This window comes from Talpa europaea (genome assembly GCF_964194135.1).
Source record: "Talpa europaea genome assembly, chromosome: 3".
Lineage (NCBI taxonomy): Eukaryota > Metazoa > Chordata > Mammalia > Eulipotyphla > Talpidae > Talpa > Talpa europaea.
The window spans coordinates 79804139-79818579 of NC_140069.1; the positions used below are offsets into that span (position 1 = coordinate 79804139).

Consider the following 14441-nt stretch of genomic DNA (forward strand, 5'->3'; position numbering starts at 1 on the left):
AACCTTTAACAGTCTCCATGTGGGAAAATGTTAGTTTATCAAGAAGTTTATTTTGGTAATGTTACAAATTTGAGATTTTCTTTGCTATTAAGATTAATTTGGTAAAACATCTGTTCCCTTATATATGCTTTCTAGATTTATTAACATTCCTAACTGTGATATTATTTCTTTATGTTACTGCTTCCTAATTATTGTTTTACAGTCTAATTTGCTAATTTTTTTCTCCACTAGAATGTGAAACATGTTGCAGGGGTATTCAAGAAGTGGCTGAAGGGAAAAGGAAAAAAGTGCCACTACCTATCAGAATTCAAAACAAAACATGGGAAACACAACCACCAAATTCCGTAAAGCACTCATCAATGGTGATGAAAACCTGGCCTGCCAAATATATGAAAACAACCCTCAGTTAAAAGAATCTCTTGATCCAAATACATCTTATGGGGAACCTTATCAACACAATACTCCGCTACACTATGCTGCTAGACATGGAATGAATAGAATATTAGGGTAAGTGTAACTGTAAACCGAATGAAAATAAATCAGTTAAAAAAAAAAAACAAACCCTGATCTTTGAAGATATGTACATACATGTGCGTATGTTATAATGTGTTATAGAGAATTAAACTTTCTAAAACCAAATATGCCTAAATTATTAAGTGCAACTTTGTTATTATGCCTAAATTATACTCAAAGTGAGTTCGGTTCACATATTCTTCTTGTTGTAAATACATTTCATCTTCAGTAGGTTTCATAATATGAATTTTTGATAATAGTTTAGTATTTAATTTCTAACATTTGAACTCTAGAAATTATTAGCTATAAAAAAATTTCAGGGAATGCTGCCTGTGGCAAAGTTCTAAGCTCTGATTAAATAGTTTAAGTTGAAAAATAATGAATGTACCTTACCTTGTCATGATCAGTTTTGAATTTACATTTTTTTTTAAAGTGGGGTTCAATTATTTGAAAGACTTTTCTACAAGCAAAACATTTCCCTAAAACTTAAAAAGAACTCTGATTGTATTTATTTGAAGAGTATTTATTTGAAGAAATTGTATTTATTTGAAGAGTCTTACCTAATTATATAGGATTTCAGTTTGATACTTGCTAGCTTTTAAAATGAAAGAAGCAAAAGATAGAAAAGTAAACCCAAAACAAATTTATTTTTTTAGAAGTAAATTCTGCAACTTTGAAAGTTTGTTGCTATAAGAGAAGGAAAAATTAACACTACTTTGTATTATAATTCCTAAAATTCAGAGCTCTCTAGAACTTGAATGAAAAATACTTTTATTCATTTTTCTGTTTCTTTTCACAGAAGACGTTATTCAAATTAATCTGCTCTTTTTGGTGTCTCTGAAACATGCCTTGTGTATTCTGTCTGCCATGTTTATGCTGCTCTCTCTCTCTCTGCTACTTGGCCCTCTCCTCTCATCTTTCTTATACAGTAAATCTTACCCTTTCTTCAAGGTCCTGAGCATGTGACAACCCATGGGGCCCACATCTTTTTGAACTTTTTACTTCTATGACTCCTTTTTGTTTGTGTTTCTTTTTTAAATTTTCATTTTATCTTTTTTTTCCTTGTCTTTCTTTCTTTATTATGTTTTTAATTTTATATATTTTTTACATCATTTTTCATTTTTGCACAATTTGCATTTTCATCTTGGTTATAGTACCTATACAATTCTCACCGCTCCCTTGTTTTGATCCTACTCCCTCCTCTCCGCCCTGTAGTGTGATAGGGTACATGTTTGTGTTTCTTATATGATGTACCTTATCTCATATCCAACTTACATATATTAAAACATATTTTAAATATAAACATATATTTAAATTAGGTTATAATTTATAAGCTTATAAATAAAAGTACAAGTTTTATGAATTTTATATATCTACTCTTATATAAATTATAACTTTTTTTAATATTTTATTTTATATAATTCTTACATCATTTTTCATTTTTGCACAATGCATGCATTTTCATTTTGGTTATAGTCCCTGTATAATTGCACCCCCTCCTTATTTTGACCCTAATCCTTCTTCTCCCCACCCCCGTAGTGTGTCTCTGGTTTATAGTTGCTTGTTGATTTTGATTTTTACTCTGTGTTAATTAGTCTTTTTCCTGGTCCCTTATTTAGGTTTTCTAGATTCCTGCTATGAGTGAGACCATTTGGTATTTTTCTTTTTCTTTCTGACTTATTTCACTGAGCATGATTCCTTATATAAATTATAACTTTTTAAAAAGCACTTTCTTCTTTCAGCATCTAGCATAATATCTCACACAAGTAAATCATAGTTTTATAAAATTATTATATAATGAAGTATTTTCATGATCAGAATTTATGAATGAGAAAAATTCCATTAATAATTTAGGTCGGGCCTTCCCTGGTGGCGCAGGGATTGAGCGCTGGCTTGTGAGGCTGCCTGCAGCCTCTGCAGCACCAGTTCGATCCCCGGCCACCAGCGAGGGTCCCACTAAAAAAAAAAATACTAGTAATTTATGTCATTCAGGGTCTCCCCGGTGGCGCAGCGGTGGGCGAGGGTCCCACATGGCGCGCAGACCTCTCCTGTCGCCCGCTGCTCCTCTCAGCAGTGTACTTCGGTCCTTCTGCCTGTTCTGCTCCCCGCTCTGGCTCTGGTGAATTCCCTCAGCCTCCCATGCTTCTGACTGTACCAGTGCTTGTATAAATAAATAAATAAATCTTTAAAAAATAATAATAATTTAGGTCATTCAGACTCATCTCTTTTATCAAGTATTTCTATAACCTCTAAAAATAAATTATTTCTTGACTTATACATAAGTATGTCTATAACCTTATTTTTACATTTATCTTTTATTTTCATTTCTCTAAAAATGCCTACTTATATGCCACTTCTAAGCAACTCATTTTGTTTGAAATTTTGTGTTTTTCCTTTCAAAAGTAGGGCTTTCTTATGCTAATGACATTGTATTTTGCTGATATAATACAAATTGTAAGCATGTCAAGGGCTTACTGTTTTTTAGCACTATTAGCAGTATTCTACATGCATTATTTCTTTTTTTTTTTTTAAATTGCCATTTTCTGGTATTTATTTATTTATTTTTAATAAATTTTATTGTTATATTCCCCATACAATTGCAGCCCCCCCATTCTGACCCCAATCCCTCCCCCTCCCGCCCCCGCCCCCCTAAAAGTGTCTCTGGTTCATAGTTTTTTGTTGATTTTGATTTTCACTTTCTTATAGTTATTCATTTTCCTGGTCCCTTATTTAAGTTTTCTAGATTCCTGCTATGAGTGAGACCATCCGGTATTTTTCTTTTTCTTTTTGGCTTATTTCGCTGAGCATGATCCCTTCCAGCGCCATCCATGTTGCTGCAAATTGCATGTGTTTATCTTTTTTGAATGCTGAGTAATATTCCATAGTATATATGTACCACATCTTCTTGATCCAGTCATTTATTTTTGGGCATTTGGGTTGTTTCCAAAGCTTAGCTATTGTAAACAGTGCTGCTATAAACATAGGGGTGCAGGTGTTCTTTGGAATTGATGTTTCTGTGTCCTTTGGGTAAATACCTAGGAGTGGAATTGCTGGATCATATGGAAGCTCTATGTTTAGTAGGTCCAGAAATCTCCACACAGCTCTCCACAGTGGTTGGACCAGTTTGCACTCCCACCAACAGTGCAGAAGAGTTCCTTTTTCTCCACACCCTCGCCAGCATTTGTTGTTGCTAGTTTTTTTAATATGTGCCATTCTCACTGGTGTGAGATGGTATCTCATGGTAGTTTTGATTTGCATTTCCCTGATTGCAAGTGATGTTGAACATTTTTTCATATGCCTGTTGGCCATTAGCATTTCCTCTTCAGAGAAGTTTCTTTTTAGCTCTTCTGCCCATTTTTTGACTGGATTATTTTCTTTGTTGTTGTTGAGTCTCATCAGCTCTTTGCAGATTTTTGTGATCAGTCCTTTATCATTAGTGTTGGGTGCAAAAATGTTCTCCCAGTTGGTGGGGTTTCTCTTTGTTTTTGTTATTGTCTCTTTTGCTGTGCAGAAGCTCTTTAATTTGATCTACATGCATTATTTCATTTAATCTTCATTACAACCTACGAGGTCGTTCTTTTTCTTTTTTTTAAAGATTTATTTATTTATGTATACAAGAACTGGGGTACAGACCAAAGGTGCAGGAGGGTGAGAGAATCCACCAGAGACAGAGCAGAACAGGCAGAAGGACCGAAATACACTGCTGAGGGGAGCAGCGGATGAGACAGGAGAGGTCTGTCGTGCCATGTGGGAATCTCCCTGGCTGGGCGGGAATCAAACTGGCGTGGTGGAGGATGTGGATAGCTTCACAGCACTGTGCTCAACCCGCTGCGCCATGGGGGAGGACCACCTATGAGGTAGTTTTTTTATCGCTATTTTAGAGGTGAGAAAATTGCATATACACCATGAAGTACAGAAATATTAAGCAGCTTGTCAGAACTCTTGCAACTTGTAAGTTGCAGAGTTAATTGCCCAGGCAGAAGACTGTAATCTAGGCTTTTTAGTCAGTGTGCTGTATGGCCTCTTAACCTCTAGAGTCAGATAATCTATGTGTCAGGGGTGCCTAAGTCACTTATTAGCAAGTCAGTTTACTTGGTTGCTCTGTACATAAGTTTGATTATCTGTAAAATAACAAGGGAGTTATTTGTTAGACAGTTTGTGGAACAATTAATGTAATCATTATGTCTGTTAATGCTGTCTAGCATACAATATTTACTCAGTAATGTTATTACTTCTCACTTCCATAATCTTAAAATCTTCCTGGACTTAATTTTCTTCTTTACCTAGTCTATTACTAATAAGAGGTACACTAATTCTCTCTTGGATTCATTTCTTCCAATTCCATTGTCCCATATTCAATCTTATTAATCCCTACTCCCAATGCTGAAAATAGCTGACTCTTCACTGTTCTTTTTTACAATCTTTTCCTCTTATAATCTATCATGCCAGATTAATCTTGCTCATATATATAACCATTTCAGTATTCTTTCCCTTATGAGGAAACTGTAACAAGTACTTTATTGTATTCATTATTCTGTTTAACTTCTAAAACTGTTTACCCTGCCCTTGTTTTGCCTAGTTAGCCCACTCTCATTGTTCTCTAACATGATCATATCAGACTGGTCGGTTGATTTCCTTCTTGCTTTCCCCATATTTAAGTATGTCACCTTCTTAGTTTTATTCTTGTATCTGGGTTTTCAAATGTCTTTCTTTCTAATTTCCTATCCTGTTAAGTCCTAATGTGGTTTATATCTTTGTTATGAATCCATCCTCGACTACTGTGATCTGCAGTATTCTTTATGTTATCTGAAATTCCTACCATTTAGGTTTTAAACCATACTGTCATTATAAAATATATCTTTTCTGCTAGATTGTAAAGACAGATACAGTTCTAGACACTCAGTAATGTCCTCAGTAGATTAACTATTGATTGCTTAATATATGAAGGCTGTCTTTTTTAAGTTAGACATTTTCAGTGAAATTAAAAACTGTTGCTTTAACTTTCTAATGTTAAACACCCCAGCAATATTTACTATCATATCTTGTAATATGATTAATTAAAACTTGCTTGGAATACCAAAGTAACATATTTAAAACTAAGGTGCTAATATATGTGTATATATATTAAGGTCTAATATATCTAGATATTAGCATAAAGAAGACCAAGTAGCAGAGTGTTTTTAAACCATTGATGCTTAATTTACAAATATAGTTTATAAAATTGGAAAACATACAGGAAAGTTACCTAGTCCAGAGATTCTTAAAATATTCTGAGGACTACTGGATCCTGAGTTTCAGTGAGTACATGAGATCAAAACTATTTTTCTATTAAGACGTTATTTGCCATTTTCACTGTGTTGACATTTGCAGTGATAGCACCAAACCTTACTAGTAATCATTGCACTCATTACTGTGAGGCATTTGCAGATAAAAAAATAAAAAACCAGTGCAACTAAAAAATACCCTTGATAAAGCAGTTAAAATTAATTTTAATTATCTCCATTCTTGAGTACACACATCTTTTTATTGCTTTATGTGATGATAAAAATGTGTAAAATACAGCCAAGTATAATGCTGGTTTTAAGGAATAACACTTGGACTATTGTGTGAGTTGCAAATTGAATCACTTTTGCTTTTTTTCATGAAACACCATTTTTTTTTTTTAAATATTTATTTATTTTTTTTTTTATAGAGGCATGCTTTATTTGTTTGCTGGTTTGTTTGTTTGTTTTGTTTATACATGCACTGGGTACAGTCAGAAGCGTGGGAGGGTGAGAGAATTCACCAGAGCCAGAGCGGGGAGCAGAGCAGACAGAAGGACCGAAGTACACTGCTGAGGGGAGCAGCGGGCGGCAGGAGAGGTCTGCGCGCCATGTGGGACCCTCCTCCGGTGGCCTGGGAGCAGCCGGGGATCGAACCGGCGCCGCAGAGGCCGCGGGCAGCTTCGCAACCCAGCGCTCAACCGCTGTGCCACCGGGGAGGCCCATGAAACACCATTTTAAACTAATAACAAAAAAGATAGTTTTTCACATGGGGATACTTAGTCTTGGTGGACATTTTCTTGAAGATGAATTAAGCAAACCTATCAATTCAAGGAAAAACTGATGGTATTTATTGATAAGATTTGAGTTCAAGTGAGTATTAGAATTTGGGAAACTTTTATTCATTGCCTTCAGCTTGACAATACTTTTCTGGTAAGAGTGACAGTGATATAAACTAATAGGTTTTTTAAAATTTTGTATAATGCAATCTGACAACATCTAGAAGATTTGCATAACTTAAGAGTATCATTATTTTTCAGAAAGAGTACATGATTTTTAAAAGTTATGCATGGACAGAAGATTTACCCAGCCTAATATGAGATGATAGAATGTACAAGAGAAAGAGACCTACAATAAGTTAGAATGACAGGTTAGATGAGAAATCATAGAGGTGATAGTCTTAAGATATTATCACAAAGGAAATAGAAATCCTTTGAGAGAAACCATGATATTGATCTGGCTCTAATTGCTTTTTGTCCCACTGGGAAGAGTTGAATTATGAGGAATGGCATGGTTATTATTTAAAAAAAAATAATATTCAGAAACCTCATGTCTACTTTCAGGATAATTTGAATAAATACAGATGCTAAGAACCTAATTTGCTGGTTTTGAAGGGCTGTACTGCTGAGCTGCGTAGGGTCTTAAACAATAAGAACAGGAGAGATCCAGAGTTCTAAAAGTTGTCTGGGACCATCTACTCCTTTAGAATCTCTTACTTAGCTTTTTTCTCATAAGAACTTTCTAGCTTGACTTACTCATTCAAATGGAAGCATTTATACTAGTTTTTCTGTGGTCAGTTTTTTTTCTGTCAGAACAGTATGTACTAAGCTAAAACTAATCTAAAAGCCATCCAAATGTAATTCGGATTTAGGGTTTGGCTCTGCTTTCATCCCAGTGCTTTTCTGGAGTTGGCATAGGAATGCTAATGATAGCAACCTTCCACAGTAAAGGTAGGCACTTGTCTTCAGTAATGGGACTTACATATGCCCATTTCACAGTATATTTGGATGTCTTCTATATTATAGTTTGTGTATTTCATCAGTCTGCCTGTTCTGTTCCCCGCTCTCGCTCTGGTAAATTCTCACCCTCCCACGCTTCTAACTGTACCCGGCGCTTACATAAATAAATAAATAAATAAATAAATAAATAAATAAATAGGAACTGGGCATCTCAGATCTGGGCTTAGTGGTAGCAGCTCACCTAGACCTGCTGTTGGGAAAGGCTAACGTGTTGGAATTGAATCGTGGCTTTCTAGAACTAACTATAACTTTCCCCTCTGAGAAAGCGTTATATTGTGTAAATACATACCCTATTATTTCAAGGATTAACTGATGGCTTTTGGTTAAGAGAAATTTTTCCAGACTTAAATTTTAGTTTTACTTGTTCTAAATTGTCACCATCCTTATTAAATAAATATGTACTCGAGAAATAGGACAAAACAATAAAGGAGAAAATTTGGTGTGGAATGTTTATTAATGTACGCCAAGCCATTCATGGTACTGATGCTAGTCTGTTAGTAGCCCTTTCTGTTCGTTTCTTTCTTCCTCTGCTTTTCTCTTGTCTTTTAAATTCACTTCCACATTTGCCCTTCCCTTGCCTTTTCCTATTCCTTCTTTCATTAGCAAATACTGTAAAGATATTCCAGCTAGTTTTTCTTAGTATTGTTCTAGAAGGGAGTTTTTTGTAAATAAGATTAGTCATTCAGATAGTCACCCAAGCTGTCATTCACTGTTAAGAAACTGTGTGTGTCAATAGAAATTGGATTAGCAGCTTAGAAGTAAAGCTAATCTTTTAAATTTGGTACCTCCTATTTTCTTATTTAAGCTAGAAAAAACTGCTTTTCATACTTCTTTTTCTTTGCCATTTTAGGACTTTTCTATTTGGTAGAGATGGAAATCCAAATAAACGGAATGTGCACAATGAAACATCTATGCATTTGTTGTGTATGGGACCTCAGATTATGATATCCGAAGGGGCTCTTCATCCTCGCTTAGCACGCCCTGCAGAAGATGATTTCAGAAGAGCAGATTGTCTGCAGATGATCTTAAGATGGAAAGGAGCAAAACTTGACCAAGGCGAATATGAGAGAGCAGCTATTGATGCCGTTGATAACAAAAAAAATACACCCCTGCACTATGCTGCTGCCTCAGGGATGAAAACTTGTGTAGAGGTAAAACTGTGATTTTAATATTCTGCATAGTAAAATTTGCACCTGATAGTATATAATAAAATCAGTGTTTGTTTTGCTTATCTTAACAGTTGTTTAGTCATTTTTATCCTTTTTGTGATTCTAAAAGAATCATGACCCCTTCAAATTAAGTCTTTGCCTTGTTTTAAGGAAAAATTAAAAACAAATCCAGTTACCAGTCTTGGAAATAAAATGGAATTGGGAATAATTAAAAATTTGCTAACATCCTTGAAAATAACAGTCATTTGTTAGACATGTTGAGAGTTAATTTTGGTAGAAATACTTTCTTCATTTTTGCTGATTTTTTTTTTTTAAGAGCCAGTTTATAAAATGTATGCATATTGGATATAGCAAATCTTGGCAATTGGGACTTATAGCTATATTGCCTAGAATTGATCAGTTCACTACACAAGGTGTAAATATTAGTAAATACCATTTAATTTACTGGGGTATTTTTTAACACCTTGTAATTTTAAAATACGCTGGGGTTTTTTTCTGTTTAATCTGCATTAAAGTGCTCCTGAATACACCCAATATGTATGTATTGAATTTTTACATATACAGGCTTAGATAAAATTAACAATATAATATGGGATCTTAACTTATAATTAAGTGTCATTATTTATAGTATTATCAACAGAATAGATTTTTCTAAGCTACAGTCATGTCAATCCATATATAACTCATAGAAATTTATATGTATATATGTAGTTAAGTAGGGCGCATTAGAGATTGAATCACAATGTCTACATTACCAAAAATATAGCCCTAAATTGAAAAAGTAATGATCATCTTATCTTCTGTTTACAGCTATTATTTGTAATATTTGTTAATCTTTTAGAGTCTTTGTCACTTCATCTCTTGGATTTGTGTCACCTTTGCCCAGTGGTTAGTTAGTGACAGTCATTAACATGAGACTTTTTTAAAGAACACTTTCTAATATTGATTCACAGTATGGTAGAAGAATATCCTAGGGTTTCAGGGAGACGAGGTATTAATAGCATTCCTGAGGTGTTTTACACAAGCCTTTTCATATATTGCTCTACACCACCCTCCTATAAAAGAATCCCCACTGTAGTGACTTAGTATTATTGATAGGACTACATGGTATTTCTTAAGCAAGTTTGAGTAGAAAATAGCTCTTTATTGTGATTATTATTTTAATTATTGTTGAGGTGACATCAGTTTACAAACTTTCGAGGTGTAGAATCACACCTCTTTAGATTCCTGTCACTACATCACACTGCTACCAAGGTACCACAGTCCTCTATCATGGTCTGTTGTGTGTCCCCTCCCCGAGTTGTTCCCCCCATCCCGCCCCTTCCTATCTTATAGCCTCAATTTCAGACTTATTTCTAAGGTTTGTTATTAGTTTGTTATTTTGTTTCTCTGTATTCCATACATAAGTAATACCACCTGGTACTTTCGCTTTCTGACCTATTTCACTTAGCATTAATCCCTCCAGTTCTATCTGTGTTGTCACAAATGGTAAGAGTTATCTTTTTCTTCAGTAGTTCGGAAATATTCCACTGTGTGTGTGTATGTATGTGTGTGTGTGTGTGTGTGTATATATATATATATATATATATATATATATATATATGTACACCATATCCTCCTAATCTATTCCGCTGTCCTTTGACACTTAGGTTGTTTCCATACCTTGACAATTATAAATAATGCTGCAATAAACATAAGAGTGCATATATTCCTTTGAATAACTGTTTTTACCTTTTTCACTTTGATGCCTAATGGTGGTCTCATATGGCAGATCTATTTTTAAGTTTGATAAGCATCCATACTGTTCAAGGGTAACTTTTTCTCCACATCCTCTACAATACTTGTTGTTTCTAGTCTCTTAGATATGGGCAATTCTCACAGGTATGAGACGGTATCTTACTGTGGTTTTGAGTACGTTTCCCTAATGATAAGTGGTGATGAACATCTTTTCATGTGCCTGTTTGCCATCTGTATGTGTTCTTTGGGAAAGTATCTATTTAACTATTTTACCCATTTTTTGATTGGGTTGTTTTCTTTTTGTTGAGTTGCACGAGTTCTTTATATATCTTGGATATCAGCCTTTTGTCAGATGTGTGCTTGCAGATATTTTCCTCCCACTCAGTTGGGTGTCTTTTTGTTTTATTGATCATTTCTTTCACAGTACAAAGGTTTTTTAGTTTGATGTAGTACTTTTTGCTTATATATAATTTTTTGTCTAACTATTGGAGACAAATCCACAAAGACATACTGAAGCCAATGTTGTGGAGTGTTTTGCCTGTGTTTTCTTCAATACCTTTTATGGTGTGGGATCTTACCACCATGTCTTTAATCCATTTTGAGTTAATTTTTGTGTAAGGTGTAAGATGGTAGTGTAGTGTCATCCTTTTGCATGTGGCTATCCAGTTTTCCCAATCACAATTTGTTGGAGAGACTTCTTTCTCCAATATATACTCTTGGCTCTTTTGTCATAGATTAATGGTCTGTTGATGGACTCTCAATTTTATTCCATTGGTCCATGTTTCTGTTCTTGGTCAGAGATAATAATGTTTCAATTATTATAGTGTTTTTTTTTTAAAGATTTATTTATGCATGCAGGAACTGGGGTACAGGCCAGAGATGGGGGGCGGGTGTGAGAGGATTCACCAAAGACAGAGTGGGGAACAGAACAGGGAGATTGACTGAAATACACTGCTGAGGGGAGCAGCGGGCAAGTCAGGAGAGGACTGCTGCACCATGTGGGTAGCTCCCTGACTGTGGATCGAACTCACGCTGCGGTGGCTGTGGTTCTTTCATAGTACTGCACCTTGACCCCTTGTGCCACCAGGGTAGCCCAGGGTATCATACTATAAAAACCACACCATTTGATGACTTCATTTTCTGTATTCAGAGAAGTTTGACCTAATGTAAAGTATCCCTTTTATAGAGTACTGTAGATTTTAGTTATATTTATCTTAGTTTTCATCAACAAATTTCAATTTATTATTTTCCCCATGTAAAGCTATCTTTAACCTTTTATATATACTTGACTGTAAACTTGCCAACTTTAGAACAGACATACTTTTGGTAGTGTTTACTATTAATTAAAATTAAAAAGTTTCCTGGGGAGGGATATATATCGTAATTTCCAGAGACTTACTTTGTTTTCTAGTAACAGTACATTAAATAAAGGCATTGAAATGTATAACTTTGTAATTGTACTTTTTTTTTTTTTTTTTGGTGGGACCCTCGCCGGTGGCCAGGGATTGAACTGGCGCTGAAGAGGCTGCGGGCAGCCTCGTAACCCAGCGCTCAACTGCTGCGCCACTAGGGAGGCCTTGTAATTGTACTTAATATATTAATCTTCTGGTGTTTTAAGGCCAAATTCTTAAGGACCTCTATCTATGGAAATACATCTTTTGTAGTTGTTGAAAATGTCTTTCTTTGTATGTTTATGGACAGAATAGATGAAGTTGACAATTTCATATGTGCATTTAATAATTTAAATTTGCTGTGGCTCATTATTTTAAACCATTTATTATTCTGAAATGAATTATTTATTTTAAAACTTCTCCATATAATAATTGTGTTTCATAGTAAATTAAAGGCATACAAATACGCATGTCTATCTACACACACAGGCCAGAACTTTAGACCTCTTACTCACAGAGTTCTAGGAACTTACAGGTGTGAAGGTAATGGTGACTACATGTAGAATGTTATAATGGCATACCTCACCCTGATGTTTCTCATGCTATGTTGCTGCTTAGTTGGTTTTCTCATGTGGATATTACAACAGTCTCTCTAATTCTGCATTTCCAAAACTGTACTTGGTCTTCTGTATTCACTGGCTTCTCCTCTTGACTTCCTTGTTTCTATTAATGATTATAATGCTATTATAATGCTACATATCTAGTCTTGATACCTAAATTTACTTGGGACTGTTTTGTTTTATTTATTTATTTATTTATTATTTTCATTAAACCCATACCATACATTTGCAGAATAGAGCTGAGGTTCTTTACTCTATTTTGGCCAACCCTTACTTTTTATCTCTGTTTGCTACTTTCTAATACCAGTTTTTGTATGCAATCCTTGTTTTGTTATATTTTTCAGAATTTCCTCAAGTAAGAAAATTTGAAGTTTTACAAATAGTAGTCTTTCAGAATTATTTATGAGATAAAAGTAATGCTGTGCTTGTTTGAAAATTGGAAATTTTTAAACATTTATTAAAAATGATGTATAAACAAAGCCCCTCTAAAACTAATTTTTTCATATCTCAAAGAATTGTTCTAAGAGTCAGCAAACTATTTTCTGTGAAAGACCACATAGCAAATATTTTAAGCCACTGCTCAACTCTGCCCTTGTAGCAGTTGTGAGGTTGAAAACAATTGCAGGCAATGCTTAAACAAATGAGCACAGCAGTATTCCAATAAAATTTTGTTCATGAACACTGCCATTTGAATTTCTTACAGTTTTCACAGATCAAAAAAAATTTTTTAACCATTTGAAAATGAAAAATAAAATATTTTAGTTCATAGGCTAAATGGAGACAGCAGGCTAGGTTTGACCTGTGGGCCATAGTTTGCAATACCCCCCTATAGTCTATAAAGAATAGGAAGAGGAAAGCAAAGATGACTTCTGTAGCTTATTTTAAGTACATAAAATAAAACGATGTGCCACAAGTCCTGAATGCTATAATTATACAAGGAACTTTAAAAATACTATGTAATGTATGCTCAGTGTACAAAAGTGGAACTCCATTAAAACATAAGTCCTATAAAAATTAACACAATAAATAATACACTTTCTTCTTAGTTGGTGAGGTGGTTTTTTTTTTTTTTTTTTTTTTCTTTCTCTTTTTAACTTTGGATTAGAGATGCACTTTGGAGGCGAAGGATGGGCTAGATCTATTAGCATGACCCAATTAAAAGACCATTGATTTTTCTCTCCTTGGCAGACTTCCCTAAAACAAGTCTTGTCATCAGTCCTCATTTAATTTATATTAGTACTTCACCTGTCAGTGATCCAGTAAATGGTTGATATGACAGAAGTCACTGTTTTTGATAGTGCATCTATTTGTGAGGGCATTTTTTTAAATGAGTGTTATCTTAAGATATTTCTACTTGTTTATAAAAAACTTTAAGTGTAGCCACTTATCCTCAAATCAAACGGAGGTCACTAGAAAACCAAAGGTGGAAAATCACTTTTCCTTTTATAGCACAGGGCCTATTTGACATTTTGGCAGCTCTCAGAGCATTTCACACTTCATTGAAAAGCCATAAAAACCATTCACAGGTCTGACTGAAGAGATTTACCTAATTATGTTGTGTTTTTATCACCTAGAGCTTTAAAACTGTGAAAAGAATACAAAAATTGTAGTCCCAGCTCAGCAACTAAGTAACTTTGCCTACTTGGCCCTTAGTTTTCTAATTTTTAGTTAAGGATGGTATGATTTTATTATTGCCTCCAAAATACTGTGATGCTAAGTACTGTTCTAATTTTGCGGGGCAGTAACTGTTACAGACATTGAAGAGAAGGAAGGAAATATCATTTTAATTTTACTTACCCTGGGAGATTTCATGAGTATTAGTAAGATTTGAGTGGGTAAATTTTCAGCTTAACTGTTTGGAAGAGCTTACTCAAAACGTGGCCCTCAGACCTGTAGCATATTCTTGGGCCCACCAGACCTCCAGATTCTGAATCAGAATTTCTGAGGCTAT

General features: G+C 34.5%; 1 protein-coding gene across 2 annotated transcripts in view; it reads left to right on the forward strand.

Moving 5' to 3' along the window:
• Positions 1-278: 278 nt before the first annotated feature.
• Positions 279-14441, forward strand: part of ANKIB1 (ankyrin repeat and IBR domain containing 1) — a gene marked incomplete at its 3' end in the record, with an annotated part of 85280 nt that continues 71117 nt past the window's right edge. Inside the window, exons 1-2 of one of the 2 annotated variants that reach the window (XM_084229562.1) lie at positions 279-507; positions 8424-8724. In XM_084229562.1, the coding sequence (XP_084085688.1) occupies positions 320-507; positions 8424-8724 (489 nt within the window). In that variant the 5' untranslated portion in view covers positions 279-319. The remainder of the gene's footprint in view (positions 508-8423; positions 8725-14441) is intronic. The other variant, XM_084229561.1, reaches the window with a different exon arrangement.